At 35.2% G+C, this 23,723-nt stretch overlaps 1 protein-coding gene across 1 annotated transcript in view; it reads left to right on the top strand.

The window, feature by feature from the left end:
- LOC144959094 (uncharacterized) overlaps positions 1-16,311 on the top strand; it is a 24,751-nt gene extending 8,440 nt beyond the window's left edge. The window contains exons 6-8 of the mRNA XM_078891484.1: positions 6,460-6,534; positions 10,577-10,698; positions 14,077-16,311. Of these exons, the coding sequence (XP_078747610.1) occupies positions 6,460-6,534; positions 10,577-10,698; positions 14,077-14,281 (402 nt within the window). The 3' untranslated portion in view covers positions 14,282-16,311. The remainder of the gene's footprint in view (positions 1-6,459; positions 6,535-10,576; positions 10,699-14,076) is intronic.
- The last annotated feature ends 7,412 nt before the right edge of the window (positions 16,312-23,723 follow it).

The following is a 23,723-nucleotide window of genomic DNA, read 5'->3' as shown; positions in this document are numbered from 1 at the left end:
GTTTCTGACATCCCATAGTGGGCAGGGATGCACTTACTGTGTCTTCTACCCCCCTATGTCTGGGTGGGGTTCCTGATCTCCCATAGTGGGCATGGAGGCACTTACAGTGTCTTCTATCCCCCTGTATCTGGGTGGGGTTCCTGACCTCCCATAGTGGGCATGGAGGCACTTACAGTGTCTTCTATCCCCCTGTATCTGGGTGGGGTTCCTGACCTCCCATAGTGGGCATGGAGGCACTTACTGTGTCTTCTATCCCCCTATATCTGTTTTCCAACTTGCTTTCTGTCTTTGTCTTGGAATGAGTTACTTGGTTTTGTCCTGGCCGGATACCTTGGCTGAGAGGGAAGCAGTCAAATGTATAGTTAGAGTTTTGGGAGATAATATTTTTTGTCTTGTTATGCACTGTTTTATGTTTTGTTTATATATTATATATGATTTGTAAACATTTGTGTGTATTCCTCTTAGTGGGGACCCGTGCTTGTGTCTGAATGAGACTTTTAGGTGATCTCAAACTAAGTACTTTGATAACATGCTCTTGTAATCTACGTCTGATTCCTAATTGAACCAATTCCCCTTTGTCTTACTCTTTTCTTGACTGCCTTGATTGTAAATCTAGAATATTTTGACTATTCCATTTTCTTCTTTTTAAAAATTGAGCATTTATATAGAGCAATATCCACTAAATGTGCTCAAAACACTTTACAAAGGCTCCCTGACCAACAGCATCACGTAACATGTAGAACGAGACATAATGCCTGTTAGGTGGTATTACAATTTTTTCCGACAGAGACAACACTGTTGACGGCCAGGGACTCATTTTACACCTGAGAATGGTGAGAGAATGTGAGTAAAGAGTCTTTTCCAAGGACTCAACTATAGCGCATAACACAGTGTTGTTTATATTATCTATCAATAACTTTTAGGGATAAGACCAAAACTTGCTTTTAAAAAAAAATAGTTTCTGTATGTGAACATTTCCAGTGTATTTTTCACCCAGCTTTCGCAAAATTATATTTTTTCATTTTTATTTTCATCTTCCAGAGGTAGTGAGTTCTGATTGACTGGCTGAGCCAGGAATGTCACTGTACTGTTTCGCCTAAGCCAATTTTGTCTAATGCTGAAAACTTATATAGCGCTATAACTTGAGACACCAGACTCTAAGCACTTAAATTACAAATTACTTTGGCTGAAACATACTCATTCACACACACAAGCATACACACACACACACACACACACACACAACAGAAACCAGACAGACCTATCTTGCTTCTCATACCATCTACTAAAGACGAAACAAATATGTTTTAAGCGAACGTTTAAAATCGATCTGGTATAACTATAGAATTAGTGTACTTACAGTGGAAAACATGTATAGAATTAGTGTACTTACAGTGGAAAACATGTATAGAATTAGTGTACTTACAGTGGAAAACATGTATAGAATTAGTGTACTTACAGTGGAAAACATGTATAGAATTAGTGTACGCATAGTGGAAAACATGTATAGAATTAGTGTACGTACAGTGGAAAACATGTATAGAATTAGTGTACTTACAGTGGAAAACATGTATAGAATTCGTGTACTTACAGTGGAAAACATGTATAGAATTAGTGTACTTACAGTGGAAAACATGTATAGAATTAGTGTACTTACAGTGGAAAACATGTATAGAATTAGTGTACTTACAGTGGAAAACATGTATAGAATTCGTGTACTTACAGTGGAAAACATGTATAGAATTAGTGTACTTACAGTGGAAAACATGTATAGAATTAGTGTACTTACAATGGAAAACATGTATAGAATTAGTGTACTTACAGTGGAAAACATGTATAGAATTAGTGTACTTACAGTGGAAGGCATGTACAAAATTAGTGTACAGTGGAAAATAAGTATTACATATTCCAGGATCGGATGTAAGTTAAAGCCTCACCGGGTAATATTTCATGAGGCTCCCGATAGCTCAGTCAGTGATGCCAAAACTCCGGTTTCACCGGAAAAAACTCCGGTCTGGAGCCAAAAATTCCGGGCTCCGGGCACCTTCCGTCAAATTCCGGTGAGGTCAATTTGTTCCAAGGATACCCCCCCCCCCCCCCTTCCAACCACCACATCATCATCACTGCCACTAGTATTACAACCATCATCACTACCACTACTACTGCAATCACCACCACCACATCATCAGTACCACAACTACTACTACAATCACCACCACATCATCATCACTACCACAACTACCATCACTGTTACAACCACCACCACCACATCATCATCACTACCACTACTACTGCAACCACCACCACCACATCATCATCACTACCACTACTACTGCAACCACCGCCACCACATCATCATCACTACCACTACTACTGCAACCACCCACCACATCATCATCACTGCAACTACCACAACTACTACAGCCACCACAATCACATCGTCATCACTACCACTACTACTGCAACCACCACCACCACATCATCATCACTGCAACTACTACAACCACCACTATCACATCATCATCATTACCACTACTACTACAAGAGCTACCAGCATCTCATCATCTTTACAGCTACTACTACAACCACAACCATATCATCACTACCACTACTACTACAACCACCATTACATCGTCATTACCACTACTACTACTACCACCACCACACATCATCACTACCACTACTACTACTACAACCACCATCACCACATCATCACTACAACTATCACTGCTACAACAACACCACCACCACCACATCATCACTATCACTACTACTACACCACCACCACCATATCATCATTACCACTACTACTACAACCACCACCACTCATCTCATCATCACTGCAACTACCACTACTACTACAACCACCACTCTCACATCATCATCACTACCACTACTACTACAACCACCACCACCACCATATCATCACTACCACTACTACTATAACCACCACCATCATCACTACTACTACTATAACCACCCACCACATCATCACTACCACTACTACAACCACCACCACCACCACTGCATCATCATTACCACTGCTACTACAACCACCACCACCACATCATCACACCACTACTACTACACCACACCACCACATCATCATTACCACTACTACTACAACCACCACCACATCATCACTACTGCTACTACTACTACAACCACCACCACATCATGATTACCACTACTACTACTACAACCACCACTACCAGTTCATCATCACTACCATTTGTACTACAACCATCATCACCACCACATAATCATCACTACCACCACCACTACTACAACCACCACCACATCATTATCACTACCACTACTACTGCAAGCACCACCACCACCTCATCTTCATCACTACCACCACTGCTACTACTACAACTACCACCACCACCGCCACATCGTCATCACTACCACTGCTACTACAACCACCACCACCACATCATCATCACTACCACTACTACTACTACTTCAACCACCACTACAACATCATTATCATCACTACCACTACTACTACAACCAGCACCACATCATCATCACTACCACTACTACTACAACCACTACCACCACATCTATCACTACGCTACTACTACTACAACCACCACTACAACATCATCATCATCACTACCACTACTACTACAACCACCAGCACCACCTCATCATCACGACCACTACTACTACAACCACCACCACCACATCATCACTACTACTACTACTACTACTACTACTACTACTACTACAACCACCACCACCACATCATCATCACTACCACTACGACTACAACCACCACTACCACATTATCATCACTACCACTACTACTACTACTACAACCACCATCACCACATCATCATCACTACCACTACTACTACAACCACCACTACCACATTATCATCACTACCACTACTACTACTACAACTACCACTACAACATCATCATCATCACTACCACTACTACTACAACTACCAGCACCACATCATCATCACGACCACTACTATTACAATCACTACCACCACCACAACATCATTACCACTACTACTACAACCACCACCACATCATCACTACTGCTACTACTACTACAACCACCACCACCACATCAGCATCACTACCACTACTACTACAACCACCACTACCACATTATCATCACTACCACTACTACTACTACAACTACCACTACAACATCATCATCACTACCACTACTACTACAACCACCAGCACATCATCATCACTACTATTACAATCACCACCACCACCACCACAACATCATTACCACTACTACTACATCCACCACCACATCATCACTACTGCTACTACTACTACAGCCACCACCACCACATCATCATCACTACCACAACTACTACAACCACCACTACCACATTATCATCACTACCATTTGTACTACAACACCAATCACCACGACATCAACATCACTACCACCACTACTACAACCACCTCATTATCATCACGACCACAACTACTACAACCACTATACCACAACCACATCATCATCACTACAACAACAACCACTATCACATCTTCATCATTACTACCACTACTACAATAACCACCAGCACCACATCATTCTCACTCCCACCAGTACTACAATCTCTGCCATTAGGTTTTGGCGCTTTACTTCATTTGAAATAAGGAAACTTTGGGATTGTATTTGGCAATGTGTTTATGTATCATAATATAATTCTAATCTGTTATCTATTTAGAACTATACAATATGTAAACACAATGCCAAATACCATTCCAATTCCTTTTTCTTGTGTGCGGAAATTCCTCTTTCGGCATTGAAATTCCTACGAGTGGTGTCTGAAACTCCTGTGAGCCAAATTTAAAGTTGGCGTCTCTGGCTCAGTTGATAGATCACTCGCTTCACACACATGCAAAGGGACCAAGATCGATCCCGGCTGGTGCAGTCGAGATTTTTTTTTTCCGACTCCTCTGTCCATCCAGAGGTGAATATGGTAGCCGAGTCTGTTTAGATTTGGTGGAAAGTACTTTGCGATAGACTAGTGTCCTATGCAAAGGATAGCTAGCAATTGCTATTGTGGAAAGTACTTTTCGATAGACTAGTGTCCTATGCAAAGGATAGCTAGCAATTGCTATTGTGGAAAGTACTTTTCGATAGACTAGTGTCCTATGAAAAGGATAGCCAGCAATTGCTATCGTGGAAAGTACTTTCCGATAGACTAGTGTCCTATGAAAAGGATAGCTAGCAATTGCTATTGTGGAAAGTACTTTGTGATAGACTAGTGTCCTATGAAAAGGATAGCTAGCAATTGCTATTGTAGAAAGTACTTTGTGATAGACTAGTGTCCTATGAAAAGGATAGCTAGCAATTGCTATTGTGGAAAGTACTTTCCGATAGACTAGTGTCCTATGCAAAGGATAACCAGCAATTGCTATTGTGGAATGTACTTTCCGATAGACTAGTGTCCTATGAAAAGGATAGCTAGCAATTGCTATTGTGGAAAGTACTTTCCGATAGACTAGTGTCCTATGCAAAGGATAGCTAGCAATTGCTATTGTGGAAAGTACTTTCCGATAGACTAGTGTCCTATGAAAAGGATAGCTAGCAATTGCTATTGTGGAAAGTACTTTGCCATAGACTAGCGTCCTATGCAAAGGATAGCTAGCAATTGCTATTGTGGAAAGTACTTTCCGATAGACTAGTGTCCTATGAAAAGGATAGCTAGCAATTGCTATTTTGGAAAGTACTTTGCCATAGACTAGTGTCCTATGAAAAGGATAGCCAGCAATTGCTATTGTGGAAAGTACTTTGCCATAGACTAGTGTCCTATGAAAAGGATAGCTAGCAATTGCTATTGTGGAAAGTACTTTGCCATAGACTAGTGTCCTATGAAAAGGATAGCTAGCAATTGCTATTGTGGAAAGTACTTTGCCATAGACTAGCGTCCTATGCAAAGGATAGCTAGCAATTGCTATTGTGGAAAGTACTTTCCGATAGACTAGTGTCCTATGAAAAGGATAGCTAGCAATTGCTATTGTGGAAAGTACTTTGCGATAGACTAGTGTCCTATGCAAAGGATAGCCAGCAATTGCTATTGTGGAAAGTACTTTACGATAGACTAGTGTCCTATGCAAAGGATAGCCAGCAATTGCTATTGTGGAAAGTACTTTCTGATAGACTAGTGTCCTATGCAAAGGATAGCTAGCAATTGCTATTGTGGAAAGTACTTTACGATAGACTAGTGTCCTATGAAAAGGATAGCCAGCAATTGCTATTGTCTATTTCAAGCTATAGAAACTGGGATAAACTCCGGCTCTATGTGCGATAGACTAGAGTCCTATGCAAAGGATAGCCAGCAATTGCTATTGTCTGTTTCATGCTATAGAAACTGGGATAAACTCCGGCTCTATGGGCCTAGTGGCTCTGGATGACCTGACTACATTATTTTATTTCATCTTTTTATTTTCTTTTCGTTTTCTTTTCAGATTAACAATATTGAAAGGCCCTATGAATTTGAGAAGGCCATAAAGAATAAGGAGAGAGCAAAAGAGGACATTGAGGTATTGTTCAGACAGAATTTTGTTTATTTTAACTTGAGATTTTATATGGCGCAATATCCACTAAACGTGCTCAAAGCGCTTTACAAGGGGTCCCTGGCCAACAGCAACACATAGCATGTAGGACGAGACATGACGCCTGTCAGGTGACATTACAAATTTTTGGGACAGAGACAACGCTGTTAATGGCCAGGTACTCATTTTACACCTGAGTACGGTGAGAGAATGTGAGTAAAGAGCCTTCTCCAAGGACTCAACTATGTGCCGAGCGAGGCTCGAACCCAGGACCTTCCGATCCGAAAGCGAGTGCCATACCACTAGACCACATAGCCGAATATATATATATATAAACATTTCAAGTATAATTATTATTGTTTAACTTCTACAGTACTGTTTCGTGTCACTAGGACAATCTACAGGAAGGTGTTTCAGATCACCTAAATGTCTACACAGTTCCCGTAGATTGTCCTAGTGACTTGAAACAGTAGAAGTTAAACAATAATAATTATACTTGAAATGTTTATAAATAGCTCCTTTTATCAAAAAGTTGAGCACTATTATTTCATGGTTTTTGCTTTTATAATTTATATATGAGCCAAGGTCAAAAGGTGCCAATTTTTTTTCTGAAAATAAAAGTGACATAATAGTCCATTCATGTTGCTATATATGTAGCAAAAACCCTGCACTTCATGAATCAAAGGCCCTTTAGATAACTTTAAGGTCTAACGCAGCATAATATCGTCAACAATACCTATAGGTTGCTGGTGTCACCTGTGACCGGTGACACCAAAATGAGACAAAAAACTCAATAACCAAATGATTTTTGTTGAGTATCAAACTTTATTTTGTAAGTTATAGACAAAAAGACACAATTAACAACAATCATAGTACAATAGTGTTACCAACTATTGGAGAAAATGTTGCTTTTTGGTGTCATCGGTCACAAGCAACATAGAATGCAAATATATTATTTCATAAAAATGTTTGTACATTAACAACAACAACAATATTGCATATGTTTATTACCAGCAATGTTCAGAAACTTTTGGAATAAAATGTAGGGAAATAATGTTACCAAAGCATATCTTATTTAGCGACATTGTGTCACTTGTGACATTAGACCGATGACACCATTACTTATGTCACAAGCAATACCAAATTTCAATTTCGACAATATATCATTAATTTCAGTCAAACCAGTGTAATAACCACAGTTAAATATGGAATTTAATAATATTTCAGAAACCAAAGACTTCAAAAATAGAAATATACATGGAAATTAGAGCATCTGAATGTGACTTGTGACATAAACCGGTGACACCATTACTTATTTCACAAGCAACACCAAATCACACTTTCGTCCATAATATATCATTATTTTCAGTCAAAAAAGCACAATAACCTACTCTAAAATGAAATTCAATAATATTTTAAGAAACTAAATACTTTCAAATTGGAAATATACTTAGAAACTAGTAATACCATTGTTGCTATTACTTTGGTCAAAATCGGCACTAGAACTCAATTTTGCCTCAATAAATCAAGAATAGCAACTGAAACATGTAATACAGTCTGTTAAAATGGAATTCAATTACATTTCAAGCTTTGAAGAACATGGGAACAGAAATACATTAGAAACTTCAAACTTAAGTGTCACCTGTGACATTTTAACCAATGACACCAATGGTCACAAAAAGTACCAGAAGTCACACAAACTCTAGATAAATATCAGCCATGGTAATGAAATCATGTAACCATACCGTAACATCCGCCCTACTGCTCAAATCTGCTAGTTTGTAGTAATTTAGTGTGTTAATAGTAAATCAAATCAAATTTCTTGACAACCCTTCTATTTATCTGGATTCGTCAAAAGCTTGAGTTTTGTCTTTTCCTTGATTGATACGACCCTGAAACATAAAAAATTAGAATTACAAGGAAATAATTAATTGTGTCAAAATCACGGTCTTATGTGAGATGTCATAATATCATATTTGTAAATAGAATAACAGCTGAAAACATATTTTTTTGGTGGCACTTTGTAATATCCAATATTAAGTGTTGCTTGTGACAATGTAAAATAGCGATGACACCAAAGTTCAACTTACCTTTTCTCCCTGGAGCCACGCTGGAAAGGCCAAGGAAAGTGCTGCACTTCAAAGGCTGGTAAGAAGGGTGGATCAAAATTGCGAATCGCCATTTAACGAAACAAACTTCCACGTGTTCACGCATGTCGTGTTGCTTGTGACAAATGACACCAAAACCAATAAACCTCAATATCGGTAAAACGGTATACATTTACTCCAAGATTTGAGTTCAGATAGTAAATCTATGATTTTTTCTCATAATAAAACATTTTATAAACATTAAACGTGAGCTTTAAAGTTTCGTGTCGAGTCTTAGTATTGTGCTGTGTTTGATGACACCAAAGGTCACAAGCAACACCAACTTTTTAAGAAATCTATATGAAACTTATTCAGATATGTAATATACTGCAATTGCGTTTAAAAGTAAATTTTGACTTTATACTATTAGTTAAATTTCAATCACGTGAGCTAAAGCATCACATTTAATTTCTACATGATTTCTAAAAGGTGATGCGTTGACCTCGTTCTAAGCACATGCCAAACAGCATTCAAATTTCACTTTCAAGTTGTTTATTTCATATTCTGTTGAACAGAGTATGTTGAGCTATCTCATTTTATCTCTTCTTCATATTATCAATTGATTACAAGCATTAACCCAATAAAAACAGCCCATAATTAAGTAAAAATCAAATTTTCTTAACACTGGTATCAGGCGGGCACCTTTTGACCTTGGCTCATATATATATATATATATATATATATATATATATATATATATATATATATATATATATATATATATATATATATATATATATATATATATATATATATAATCATTGGGGGGGGGGGCGCGAAGTGGCCGAGTGGTTAAGGCAGTGCACTGTGACCCAGAAGGTCCCGGGTTCGAGCCCCGCTTCAGGCATTTTGGTTTTTTTCTTGGGCAAGATTGTTAACCCCCGATTTGCTCACAAGACAACATGGGTGATTCCTGTTGACATCAAACATCTTGTTTGATGATTTATCTATATTCCTTTTTGGAATGCCTGGGCAATGATATTTTAGGACAGTCGAATGTATAGTTATAGTTTAACATAACATAATTTATGGTATAGGGCAAAATAGGATAAAATCCCTTGAACGCCCTTAATATTATATAGTAATGTTATAAATCTATTGATTAAAGATTACAATTATAATACTCGTGGTAAAGATCGTATAAGACGTCTAACTTCTACGTCATGGCACAAGGCCAAAGGGCTAGAGCTCAGGTGGTCGCTGGTTCGGATAAGTAAGTAAGTAAAGATAGTATTTCAACTTAAATGTACTCATGTATATGTGATGTACAAACATATAGCTTTAACCGGGAGATCATGTTTTTTTCCTTGTAAATCATCTCTCTGTTTTGTACTGCTATATTTTTAAAAAATCTTTAACATCTGATTTGTAAACATTTGAGTGTATTCCTCTTAGTGGGACCTTGTGCTGGTGTCTGGATGAGACTTTTAGGTGATCTGAAACTAAATACACTGATAGTGTGCTCTTGGAATCTACATCTGTTCCCTATTTGAACCAATTCCCCTTTGTCTTACTTTTTCTTGGGTCTTTTAATTGTAATTCTATAACTTTTTACCATCCCATTTTCGTCCATTTTACTGGCGCTGATATGACCTTAATGTGTTGCAAGCGCCGTAAAACCCTTAAAAACAAACAAAACAAACTATAACTTTTTACTATCCTATTTTCGTCCATTTTACTGGCGTTGATATGACCTTCATGTGTTGCAAGTGCCGTAAAATCATTCAAAGCAAACAAAACAATTGTTTTTCGTTATTATCTGAAGAAGAATTTAGAGCCTGAAATGTTCTATATTTATTATTTATTTGTTCTTTTCAAAGCTGTTATATATTCATTTTTATTCATTACTATTTATCATCATTAATTTATGCTTTTTATTTAAGGTTGCCAGGCAAGAACGACCCCGTCTGGAGACAGAAGCGCAAACGAAAAAGAGAGAAGCGGAATCAGAGGCCAACATCATTTTGAATCGGGCAGAGTCTGAAGCAAGAATCCTGAATCAAAAGTGAGTGACAGTCAACCCATGGGTGCAAGAGTGCCGGCTACAGCCGGCCTGCCGGCCGATTGGATTACCGAATAAAACGTCGCCGGCTTTTTGCGATTTGAATAGGACTGTGATAGGACACTTTTAAAATTTTTTTGTTTATTTTTGTATATTTTAAAATTGTGCAATTTGTGACAAGAAACTTAACAAATTACTGCATTACAACCTTTGGATTAAACATACAACAATTGTGGACTACTATTATGAAGACTAGATGCTGAGACACTTAAGTTGCAGAAGAAGAAATGGATTACTCCAGAAATATTAGAACTAATGAATGAGAGAAGAAAGGCCAAAAATCAGGAAGAAAAATACAAGACTCTGAACAGGCAGATAAAAAGAAAATGCAACGAAGCTAAAGAAGACTGGATAAATGAACAATGTCACTATATAATGTCCTGCAAAGAAAAAAATGGCAAATTCTTCCATCAGAAAATCAAAGAAGTGACAAACAAAACTAAATCAGGTGCTAAAAGTGGATGCATCAAAGACAAGCGTGGAAACACCATCATGGACAAAGACTGCATTCTAAACAGATGGTCAGAATATATTGAAGAACTTTTTTTGATAATCGAGGAGAAATGCCTATGATAAAAGAACTGGAAGGGCCTTCTATAATGAAAGATGAAGTTAGGAACGTCATGAAAAGCATGAAAAATGGAAAAGCTGCAGGACCTGATGCCATAACAATTGAGGCCTTGACTGGCCTGGGTGAATGGGGGATTGAATTCATCACAAACCTTCTAAATCAAGTGTATGACACAGGAAAAATGCCAACTGATATGAAACGATCCATTTTTATAGCACTACCAAAAAAGCCAGGGGCAGTTGATTGTGAACAACACAGAACTATTAGCCTAATGAGCCACCTCACAAAAATTCTTTTGAAGATAATTTTACTAAGAATAAGAAATAAAATACGACCTGAAATTGGGGAGATGCAATTTGGTTTTGTTGAGGACAAGGGTACCAGAAATGGAATATTCACATTATCAATGCTGATGGAAAGATGTATTGAAGTAAATAAAGATCTGTATATGTGTTTCATCGACTATTCAAAAGCCTTTGATAAAGTACAACACGAAAAACTATTCAAAATTCTATCATCCTTGGACATTGATGGTAAAGATTTAAGAATATTACGGAATTTGTACTGGGAACAAGAAGCAGCAATGCGTGTTGACAACGAACTAAGCAGTTTTACACCTATTAGAAGAGGAGTTAGGCAGGGGTGTGTTTTGTCTCCAGATTTATTCAACCTCTATAGTGAAATGATATTAAGAGATATCGAACATAAGAATGGGGTGTGTATTGGAGGAAAGAATGTAACAAATCTGAGGTATGCAGATGATACGGTTCTACTGGCAGAATCTGAACATGAACTACAAGAATTACTGGATGTTGTAGTCAGGAGTAGTGAAAATATGGGACTGGAACTGAATATATCTAAAACAGAATGTATGACGGTATCTAAAAATAATAACCCACCAGCCTGTGTAATAACAAGCAGAGGACAAACAATACAACAAGTTGAATGTTTCAAATATTTAGGCTTCAATGTAACATCCAATGGAAAATCAGATTGTGAAATAAAGAAAAGAATAGGTATGGCGAAGAATGCATTCAACCAGCTGCATACAATTATGAAAAACAGGAATATTAGCATGAAAACAAAAATCAAGGTCCTGGATTGCTATGTACTGTCTGTGCTGCTATATGGTTGTGAGAGCTGGACCATAAACAAGACCATGGTTAAAAGACTGGAGGCAGTGGAAATGTGGTTTTACAGAAGAATGATGAGGGCGTCATGGATGGAAAGGAAAAGAAATGAAGAAATTTTAGAAATGGCAAACAGAAAAAGATCACTGATAACAAAAATCATCAAACGCCAAATGGAATTTTTAGGACACATTATCCGCCACCCTGGTTTGGAAATACTCGCCTTGACTGGAAAGATGAATGGAAAAAGAATAAGAGGAAGACAAAGAATAACGTATTTGAAAGGGATAAGAACTTGGACAGATGAAGCTGAGAAAGGTGGCGCTGCTTTAATAGAATTGGCAAGAGATAGATCAGCTTGGCGGAAGATGACCTCCGACGTCTGCTTCAGATATGGAACTACATGAGATGAGAGATGCTGAGAACAAGACTTCAAATGACGAGGAAAGTCCGTGAATCTTGCAGGCTTTTTCAGATTATATGTCTGGTCATAAGTAGACTTGCAGGCTTTTTGAGGTCCAGTTGCTTGCACCCATGCGTCGACCCCTTCTGTTTTGGTATTGGCTCAATGTGATTAAAAATGTAGAAAAGAAAAAACCAAAAAAACAATGCACTTTTAGTTTATACAAGTGTCCCAATAGCTCAGTTGGTAGAGCACTCGCTTCGCATGCTTCACCTATTTCTATTCTACTCTGGGTTGGTTGTTTTTTTTTTTACACTTCGAATTTATGCGTTATTTAATATTCTTCTCAATTTGGCACTCTTTAGTAACAAAAAAAAAAAATAGAAAAATAAAATTGAGTACTTAAATATAGCGCAATATCCACTGAACGTGCTCAAAGTGCTTTACAAAGGGTCCCTGACCAACAGCAACACGTAACATGTAGAACGAGATATGATGCCTGTTAGGCGATAATATAATTTTTTTTTTTTTTCCGATAGAGACAATGCTGTTTTTTAATGGCCAGGTAATTCGTTTTACCCTTTAGTACGGCAAGAGAATCTGAGTAAAGAGCCTTTTCTAAGGACTCAACTATGCGCCGACAGGACCTTCTGATCCGAAAGGGAATGTCATACCACAAGACCACATAGCCGCACAAAGACTGCGCTGCCCCCAAACACCATGACACATTTATGTTGATGTTGTTGATGCCCACGATGTTACTAGTGTGCATTTGTGTGAGTGTGTCTATGTCAATATATTGTATTGTTATAAATGTGTAACCAAATGACAAATTGCCACTATTTTTGAGGACAATAAAGAAATATTATTATTATTATTATTCTTATTATTATTATTATTATTATTATTATTATTATTATTATTATTATTATTATTATATTATTATTATTATTATTATTATTATTATTATTATTATATTATTATTTATTATTATTATTACTATTATTACTATTATTATTATATATTATTACTATTACTATTATTATTACTATTATTACTATTATTATTATTATTATTATTATTATTATTATTATTACTATTATTATTATTACTGTTATTATTATTACTATTATTATTATTACTATTATTATTATTATTACTATTATTATTATTATTATTATTATTATTATTAACCCAAATCTAAATTTGAATTTCAGGGCTCAATCAGAAGCTGAGGCCATCAAAGAACAGTACGAGAAAGAGGCCGAGGCATACGAATCGATTATGGGTTCCGATGGACTGGGCTTCACACCCGAAGGATTCATCTCTTACCTCGGGGTTCGAGTCATCGCCGATGCCAAGAACCCGGTTCACATCGGATTGAGCAGCCCGGCTAAATCTTCCTTCATCAAGAAAGATTAATTAGTGTGCGATGCCTTGAGATGGTCGGTGTTTTCTGGTCTAGCAGTGCAGGTGTCAGATACAATTGATTTTACTCTCCGTTAGTCGTTGGGCATATCGTATTTGAAATATCGATATATTGATATGAATGACGATATCGAAGCATTATCGATTTCAAAATGCCATATCGATATATATTATAGGCTCGAGGTTTACCAGGTTGCCAGATGGCCCTTTGCATGGCCAAAATCGGACACACTGTCATTTCTTTTGTTATTATCGACTTATAATAATAGAGCCAAAAAATGACACAATATCGGTATACAATGAAAAACAATTGAGAAACGAAGAACTTTTTCGTGACAAGAGGGGTTGGAGGGTGCGGAACAAGCATGTTTTTCAAAAATTTTATCAATTTTTGATCTGTCGATGTATAATTCCTTTGACTCGATAAATATCAATATATCGCTAGTTAAAGTGATGAAATATCGTATCGTATCGATATCAAAAATTAGTGATATCGCCCAACACTACTCTCTATTGTTCATTTTTTTAAAGCCAAGTGTGACATGACTGATTAGTCAGTCTGTAGTGGTCAGAGAGATAGCTTGCGGAGTCTACAGCTGTATGTACCCAATTCGAAAACCATTTCCCCTTTTATTACTTTTTCTCGTGTGCTTTTAATTGTAAATCTAAAAAAATTTTTCCTCCTTTTTAATAGCTCTGAAACGACCCCAAATATGTCGCAAGCACAGAGAAAAAAAAAACCCTTAAAAAATAACAAAAATATGGAAGTAAATTGTATCTGTATCTGGCACTGCTTATGTCAGACTTTGACCGTATATTAAATTTAGGATAATAAAGGTTTTTTTTAGCTCTTCATTATGGCTCCATCAAGTTTTACTTAAAATCAAAGATATTTTTTTTTAATGTCTGGCATTATGAGAAATCCCTCTACTTAAAAAAAAATTCATACCTACTATCTTTGTCTCAGTTTTGTTTGCTTATTCATACATTATATTTATTCTTAGTTTAACTTTGTCATCTACGGGTAGAACAATTTGTTGTCTTATTATGTGGCTTTAGTTATAATTAATAAGAATTAATCTATTGAATTGATGGAAGTGCTCGTCACTGTTTCAACAAAAATTTCATGAGGCGACTTCAAAAATGAACCTCACTAAATTACTAAATAAATGAACGAAAATTGTTATTTTTTAAATTTGTTTTTTGTTTTTAAAAAATTGTAAATGATGAAAAAGCGACTTTGCAATCGTTGAGAATCTTCTCTTGATTTCTAACCTCAATAGAATTTTATCAAAATTGATCTTGATTACAAAAGTAATATTTATCTTTTGCAATAATATTTATCCTTTTACATTTATAGGAATAGCTTAGTCTTTTGGACCAATTTAATGAATTACGGCTACTAAATTCAGAAACTTCATCACTGTGGTTATAATTCTAAGACTTATTTAAAAAAATGATTTAGTCCAAATTGTCGCTATTGATTAGCTGTATTAGTATTATGTTCTTTTTAACTCTCTCGAGGTCATATGTGTGGAAAATCGAACAAATTTGTTTGATTTACAATATTTGTGAACTCGAGAACGTTAAAGTGGAGTTGGCTAGGGAAGCCATGACAGATACCACTAATGCATACTGCCGCATATGAAGATATGAAGGCTTTATTTCAGAGATGCCAACTGCCATTTTTTAACTGGGATTTATTTTCTTGATAATTTAGTGATAATGTAGTCTTGTGGTATGACACTCGCTTTCGGATCGGAAGGTCCTGGGTTTGGGCCTGGCTCGGCGCATAGTTGAGTCCTTGGAAAAGGCTCGTTAACTCACATTCTCTCACTGTACTCCGGTGTAAAATGAGTACCTGATCTTAAACAGCGTTGTCTCTGTCTGAAAAAAAATATTGTGATATCGCCTATCAGGCGCCATGACTCGTTCTACATGTTACTTGCTTTGAGTATGTTTAGTGGATATTGCGCTATATAAAATACTCATTAAAAAAAAAAAATAGCTCTTGAACTTCAAAATTAATTCTCCCAGTTCTCGATGTACTTTTATTTTAATTAACTGGATTCGAATAATGGGTTTTATCATTTTGTTTTCTGGGGGAAAAAAAAAATCTGAATTTAAAAAAAAAAAAAAATTCCTTTTTTTTCCTTTTTTTTTTAAACGTTTTATCCTGTTTTACTGGAATTTTGATGTCTGTTGGCAGCGCTGATTCATTCCAAAATTCTCAATTTTATATTGAACAACTTCTTATCTAGTTTTAGCCATTGCTGAGGAAGACTAAACCTTAATCAAAGCCAATGGTGTTCTATTACCAATAAGTACCCATCAATACTTCACTTTCACGGAGCCAATTCTTCTGAAAAAGATGTAAAATAAATATTTTCTATTATTTATTTTTTTCTTCATCATCCTATTGTTTGTTTTTTTTTTAACGGACATAGTTCCGTTTTGTAATTGTACTTCTTGATTATTTTTTTAAAAGTGTTTTAATTCTCTGTCCAGATAAATTTTGTATTGAAAAATTTTATGCCATTTTAAAATTGTGACAAACCATTTTTAAACATTACGACTGCCTGAATGTCTGGATTACTTGGCTGGAGTTGATTGTGCCCAGAAGTGGCTTTGAGATCCTAGTTTTTAAAAAATCCCATCATATCTGTTATATTTTATTTCGTTTCTGCACCCTAGTTGATTGTGCACAGAAGTGGCTTTAAAATCCTAGTTTTTAAAAAATCCCATCATATCTGTTATATTTTTATTTCGTTTCTGCACCCTAGATTTTTTAGAAACAATACAAAATGCATATTCTTTTAAGTCATAGGAAAGATATCATGTAAGTTTTGAGGCTAGTGTAATTAATATTAAGTTCAAATTTTGATGACATAAGTTAGAAATTGTATTTATTTATTTATTTTATTTTTTAATATATCACTCAGCTTTTGTATTCATGGCTTGCAATATATAAACTTTAAATTTTTAGTTTTACAATTTGCTAAACTTATTCATTTTTTACTTTTTGATTACTTCAGTTTTTACTTTTCCCTGTATTGGTTTTTGTTATTGTTTTTTCTCTCAACGAGCTATGATCATCATATCATCTGACATAAGACAGCAAAAAGTTGCCTTTTTCTTCTTCTTTTCTTTGTTGGCCAAAAGTGCTTAAGATATAAATAATATTGCAAACTGTTGTCCAAAACATAGCAACTTAAAAACTCAGGTATATAAATTGATTTCATTTAGAATAAAGAAATAATTATATTTACGTGATGTGCTGCATTGTATTCGCTTAACTTAGATGCTTGTTACTACTTTAAAAGCCTATCATTGATAGAAGAATATAGCCTGACACTAGAACCCTCTAGGACTGGCAGTTTGACATCATTTTTTAGGTTTGTGTAGCGTCTAGTGAGTTGTCGTTAGTAGAGCTCAAGGAATCAATTTATTTCATTGGTTGAACTATTGAATACAACTCACGATTTGTTTTCTTTTGTGGCAAAAGACTGGCATTTTGACGTCATATTTTGGTCAGTGTCAGGCTATAACTTTACGATGGCTACGGTTACATACAATGACAATGCTCAATCAGATGCTCTGCAATCTCTGGGGCTATTACATAGCATACCTGCCAACCCTTCCGCTTTTGGCTGAATCATTTCCTATTTTCACTCTTCCATTTTGTTACTATTCACCGCCAATGTCTCTAAAATTCCGATTTACAAAAATGATGATAATGGTAAGAATAATAAAAAGAGCAGAGTTGAAATTCCTTTTTTTGGTATCAAATTCCTATTTTCAGACGTCCTGATTCCACTTTTGGAATGTGAAGGGTTGGCAGGTCTGATATTACAAGCATACCTAATGAGAAAATGGCTGAGGGATTAAAGTATGCATTGGGGAACCAGGGTTTAATAGTTAATGGTTATGGACGAAATTGTGACTCTAGCCAGGACCCAGGAACAGACGTGCTTGGTCCCAATATGTGAATTCCCTGTGACCGTGACACTTTTTTGCTGATGTAGCATAGCACCTTATAGATGCCGTACTAATGTACAACTCATACATACATGGACATACCTTCAAAATTGGGATCTCCTATTTTTTTTTTTGACCCATCCAGACTTTCTTAGTACTACGAAAAATTTGTAGAAATTCGATTTTTTTTTTTTTTGGTCTCCAATTACAGATATGCATAAGTCTCTTTGACTAAATAAATTTTGTTGAAAAAGAAAGTTTAACTACTACTAAGAACCTATATCCAGGACTTTTGAGCATTCTTGGACCAATTTATTTGTGCCTAAAACTGTTTAAAGTGACTTTTTTCTATTTTTTTTTTCCCCTTGGAAACTATGATTTTTTTAAAATTTCAAATTGGCAGCTGTGCCCATCCATGTGGCTCTGGAATGATGTTGCCAATACGCAACTTTTGATTCTTTGTGTTGAGAGGGAGTGAGTGAAACAAACTGATGTTTTTTTTAAAGACTGCATTTTGTTTGTGTAAGTAAATTACCTCCACTTTGTATTATTATTATTGTAGGTGTATGATGTGTTATTTGTAATATTTGAGTGCATGACTTTTGGCTGAGATCTGACGTTTCTATTTTGATGGATACTTTGAATACATTTCCTTGTACACATGTGTAGCTGATTTGACCCAAACGTATCGCAAGTGCCTTTTAAACTCTTAACGAGAATATTTCAAAATAAAAAGAGAAACAAAAAAAAAAAAACAACAAAAAAACAAACCACTAAATAAAAAAAAAATAACAATAAAAGAAATGAAACAAAAGGCAAAACAAACCAAACAGAATGAAAAAAACAAAACAACAACAAAACAAAAAAAAACACAAAAAACTACCGTCAGTCAGATGGGGTTACTTTGTCTCAACGGTGACTTTGCCTTTGCCAGTTTGGAACATTTTGAGTATTCTCAGTCTTGTTGCAGTTATTTCCCTTGTGAGAGGACTTGCTTTTTTTTCTTTTAAATCAAAAGAAATAACTGGCACAAAACGAAATGTAATCTAATTTGTCCAAATCTTTTGAGGCAAAGTCACCCCTTAATGCAAAGTCGCCCCATATGACGGTACAAGCATTTTGCTTTTACCCTCTTCGGCAAAGTTGTAAATAACCGATTTGTTTACATATGGACAGCACAGGCGATTTCTGTTGAAAACTGTATGCCTTTTTTGGTTTGGTTGACTATTTAAATTGCCTCGTGGAATGCCTCACAATTTGGCGTGGAATTTATTTTACAAGTTGTATCCCTGATTTAGATTTTCTTGGAAATACGAGCAGTTTTGAACTTCCTGGCTTCATCTATTTTACTTTTTTTTATTTTGGTGTCATCTATCATGCCTGTTCCTATACTAAATGTATTGTTAAATTGATTCCATTTGATTCACCAACTGTTACTGTTGTTGATGTTGTTGACAGGGTTATAAATTCCTTTTTGTATATTATTACCCGTCCATGGTATTCACTGTTATAAAGAAAGCTGATATTGTCATTATTACCTATTACCTTCAATGTTGTTACAATTGCCATTTATGTATTTCATTGTCTTTAGAAGCTAAAAATGAGCCTGACAAAGTATTACGAAAATACAAGGGATAATATCACAATGGCTCATAAAGCGAAATAATTCACAAATGTATAACCTTTCGGCCTTTGGCCTTCATCAGGTGGCAATGACAAGATATTTTTAAAAAATCATAATTTGCTTTCATTTTTATAAATGTAATTTTTGAAAATATCTCTTAATTTTTGTCACCTGCTGAAGGCCAAAAGTGGAAACGTGTATTTTGTGTCGTGTTTCACTTTACGTCTGGTATTTAATCTTATACACTTTTGTTACATTTCATTGTTTTATTTTCTTATGTAGTTAGTTTGGTTTTGTGATGTGTCTATTCTATTATCATCCAAATCACGCTGGCATAATTGATACCGTCTTGAGAGATTCGGTCACATATGCAAAATATTGACATCTGAAATTGCTCGGGTAATCGCATGTCTAATGCATATTTTTTAATGAGATTTTTGACTCATCAGTCTTTGTGTTTTTTTTTCCTATAGTAACATTGATAAAACCTAAAACTCTTTTGGCAAACATTGAATAATTGTTTGTTTAAAAAAAAATCATCTATAAAGACAGCAAAGAAGAATACGATAGAGAAGGGGTCTGTAAGGAAATGTCTTACATCTTAGCTACAATTAAATTGAAGTGTTTTAAATGAGTTATCTCTTTAAGTACGATAGCATTTTACTTTTAGAAGTGTTTTTTATTTGTTTTGCTTTTTTGTTACTATCTGAAAAGGACATCTGGTAGCTATTACAATAGATTTATAATTAAATAAGATTCTCTCTGCTGCTGTTGTTGATGTTGATTTTGATGATGATGTTGATGATGTAGTTATTGATGTTGTTGATGTTGTTGATGACCGATAGACATCGACTCATTAGGAGTCACAAGAATATCAGATCTGGATAAGTTGACGGATTGCAAATAATTAACCCTTTCATGTTCAACACAAATTATAATCGGAACAAATTGTTCCATTGCCTATTCGTGCAAATACGAGTGAGTTAACCCTTTCTCAGTCCCAATATTCTTGTCTTGTCTTATTTTTTATTTTTTTATTTATTTTTTTTTACTTATGTAAAAAAACTTGTTAATGTCATAAATTGATTGATACTGTTCGAGGTATATAATTCAGTTATTCCAATGTAAACATTATATTTATGCTTCGAATTTTATTATTCTTCTACTCATCTCACTATTTTGTACCAAGTTCGTTTATGACTTTTTTTACTCTTATATATCAATGTTTTCACTGGAGTAACTTTTAACAAGTATTATAAGCGCTGTCAACATTTGCAAATACAAAAAATAAGCAATGAAATTATTTTTTTTCTTCCTTTGATAAGTAATTTGGACTTTAAAAAAATTATGTTGTTCTTAAATTCTGTATTATTTAAATTTAAAAAAAACAGACATTTTTTTTTTTTTTTTCCTTTGATGAGTAACTCCGAATTTGGACTTTAAAAAAATTATATCCTTCTTAAATTATGTATTATTTAAATTAAAAAACATTTAAAATGGGATTGACAATCCAAAAGAGCCATGGACTCGAATAATTCTTTTGTTCATTTCTAATAAAGATTACGCTATTGTTAGGAAAAAGTGACTTTTAGGTACATTGATTAAAAATAAAAATATAAGAACTATTGTCTTTAATATTAGTTTTATATTTCACTTTGGTGCTTTTGTAAACTATTTGATTACTTGTCACTCTATTTATAAGCTGATTATTTAATTAAACACATACCTGCCAACAATGCTGATTATAAAAACCGAATAGCTATTATTTGGGACCAAAAAGTTTAATTTGGAACCAAAATTTAAGATTAAATTTAGTGAAATGATTCGTTGTTTTTTTAATCGAAAATGGATTCTTGATCAAATTCTACAGTAGTTATCCTGAAGGCAATTTTTATGAAGGAAGCGATGCAAATACGCTTCAACAGTCGTAACGTCACTTCCCTCATAATGACGCATGGTAACTTAGTAACTGGCTCTAAACTATCGAAACAATGGCGGACGCCCTTATGAAATATTTCTCCGACGAGCACAAAAGCGTATCCAGAGGGAAAAAACCATTATAAATCTGATCATGTTTTGACTTTTACACATTCTGATCACAAGACATAGGAAAAGTTCTAGCCATCATGAAGAATAAAAAGTACAAATTTTCTTTGTTTAGAACCACGATGGCCGCCGTTGCTGGGCGACGTGACATCAGACTAATGAATCCAATTGGGTTGGATACAACATTAAAAAAAAAATTCTGATTCTATGAAAAATCAATCGAGATTTAGTATTTTGATTTTCTGTTTTTGGCAGGTTTGTAAATACCATTTTAGTATTAATATTAAACGTTCATGCCATTGTTAACTAGCCATGAATAATAACGTGAAGTTGAATATAAGCTTCAATTTAATTACAAAAACAGATCAAATGAACGTTTCGGGTTTCCCCTTTATCAACAAAACAAGATGAATGAAACACCACAGATGAATGAGATGATGTGGTAGTGGCGTAGTTAAGATGAATCTACGCCACTACCACATTATCTCATTCATCTGTGGTGTTTCATTCATCCTGTTTTGTTGATAAAGGGGAAACCCGAAACGTTCATTTGATCTGTTTTTTGTAATCAAATTGAAGCTTACATTCAACTTCACGTTATTATTTATTTCTTCGAGCTTCGAGCAGCAACATTTACATTATTATCTCGCCAATGATGTAAGAAAACATTTAGAGGTAGTTTATTATTATTATATACTCAGTTGTATCAAATGTATCATTCCTTAACTCATTCGATCCTAATAATGTAAGCATTTGAGTGTATTCCTCTTTGTTGGATTTTGTGCTTGTGTCCGGAGGAGACTTATAGGTGGTCTCAAACTAAGTACTTTGATAGTGTGCTCTTTGCCATCCCTGTTTATGAGGAATTCTTCGAGGACGAGAGACGCATGCGCACAACCAACATGACGTTCTCTCTCTAATAACTTTTCCGCCGGTGACGTCACAGACTATGGGTGACGTCCAATCAAGGGACGCTACTCTTCCGCTAATCTCATTCCCTTTATATAAGTTGACAATTAAACTGATTTTCACTCGGTACCACCCCCCCCCCCCCCCCCCACACACACACACACACACCTCCCCTCCAAATATTACGACTTGTTTAAAAAAAAACAAATTATACCAGTCCTGTTCAAACTCTGGTTTCCAGAAGAATTGAAATAATAACCGAAACAAAAAAACCAACAACGAACAAGTATTTTAAGAGTCATTAACTTCAAAATAAAGTGGGAAGGGGTTGGGGGGGGGACTAAATATAACCCCCGAATTACATAATTGATCTCAAAATACTCTTTATTATGTTCTTTACTTTTTAAAATGTATTGTGTTTGTGTGTGTGTGCTGCTTTTTAAACGAAGCTGCCATTTTCAGTTTTTAAAATATTATCTTAACACCTTTGGCCGTTAAGATAAAATGGCAAAAATTATTATTAGTCATTTCATTTGTCAGATAATTTTGTTGTCTTCTCATTTTTTTAAATAGGATAATTATAAAAAACAAAAACCCAATGAATTTGATTAGAAAGATGAAATATTAAGAAGCAGAGACAACTATTCCTTTGTGTTGCTATGTGGTCTTGTGATATGACACTCGCTTTCGGATCAGAAGGTGCTACGTTCGAGCCTCGCTCATCGCATAGTTGAGTCCTTGGAAAAGGTACTTTATTCACATTGTCACCGTACTCGGGTGTAAAATGAGTACCTTGCCGTCGTCTCTGTTGGAAAAAAAAATTAGTAATATCGCCTTACACAGTCATCATGTCTTGTTCTACATATTAAGCGTTGCTGT

This window comes from Berghia stephanieae, chromosome 13, assembly GCF_034508935.2.
Source record: "Berghia stephanieae isolate SIO BIC M18660-M18661 chromosome 13, UCSD_Bste_1.3, whole genome shotgun sequence".
NCBI lineage: Eukaryota > Metazoa > Mollusca > Gastropoda > Nudibranchia > Aeolidiidae > Berghia > Berghia stephanieae.
Note: the sequence above shows the minus strand (reverse complement) of the source record. Positions and strands in the feature narration are given on the sequence as shown.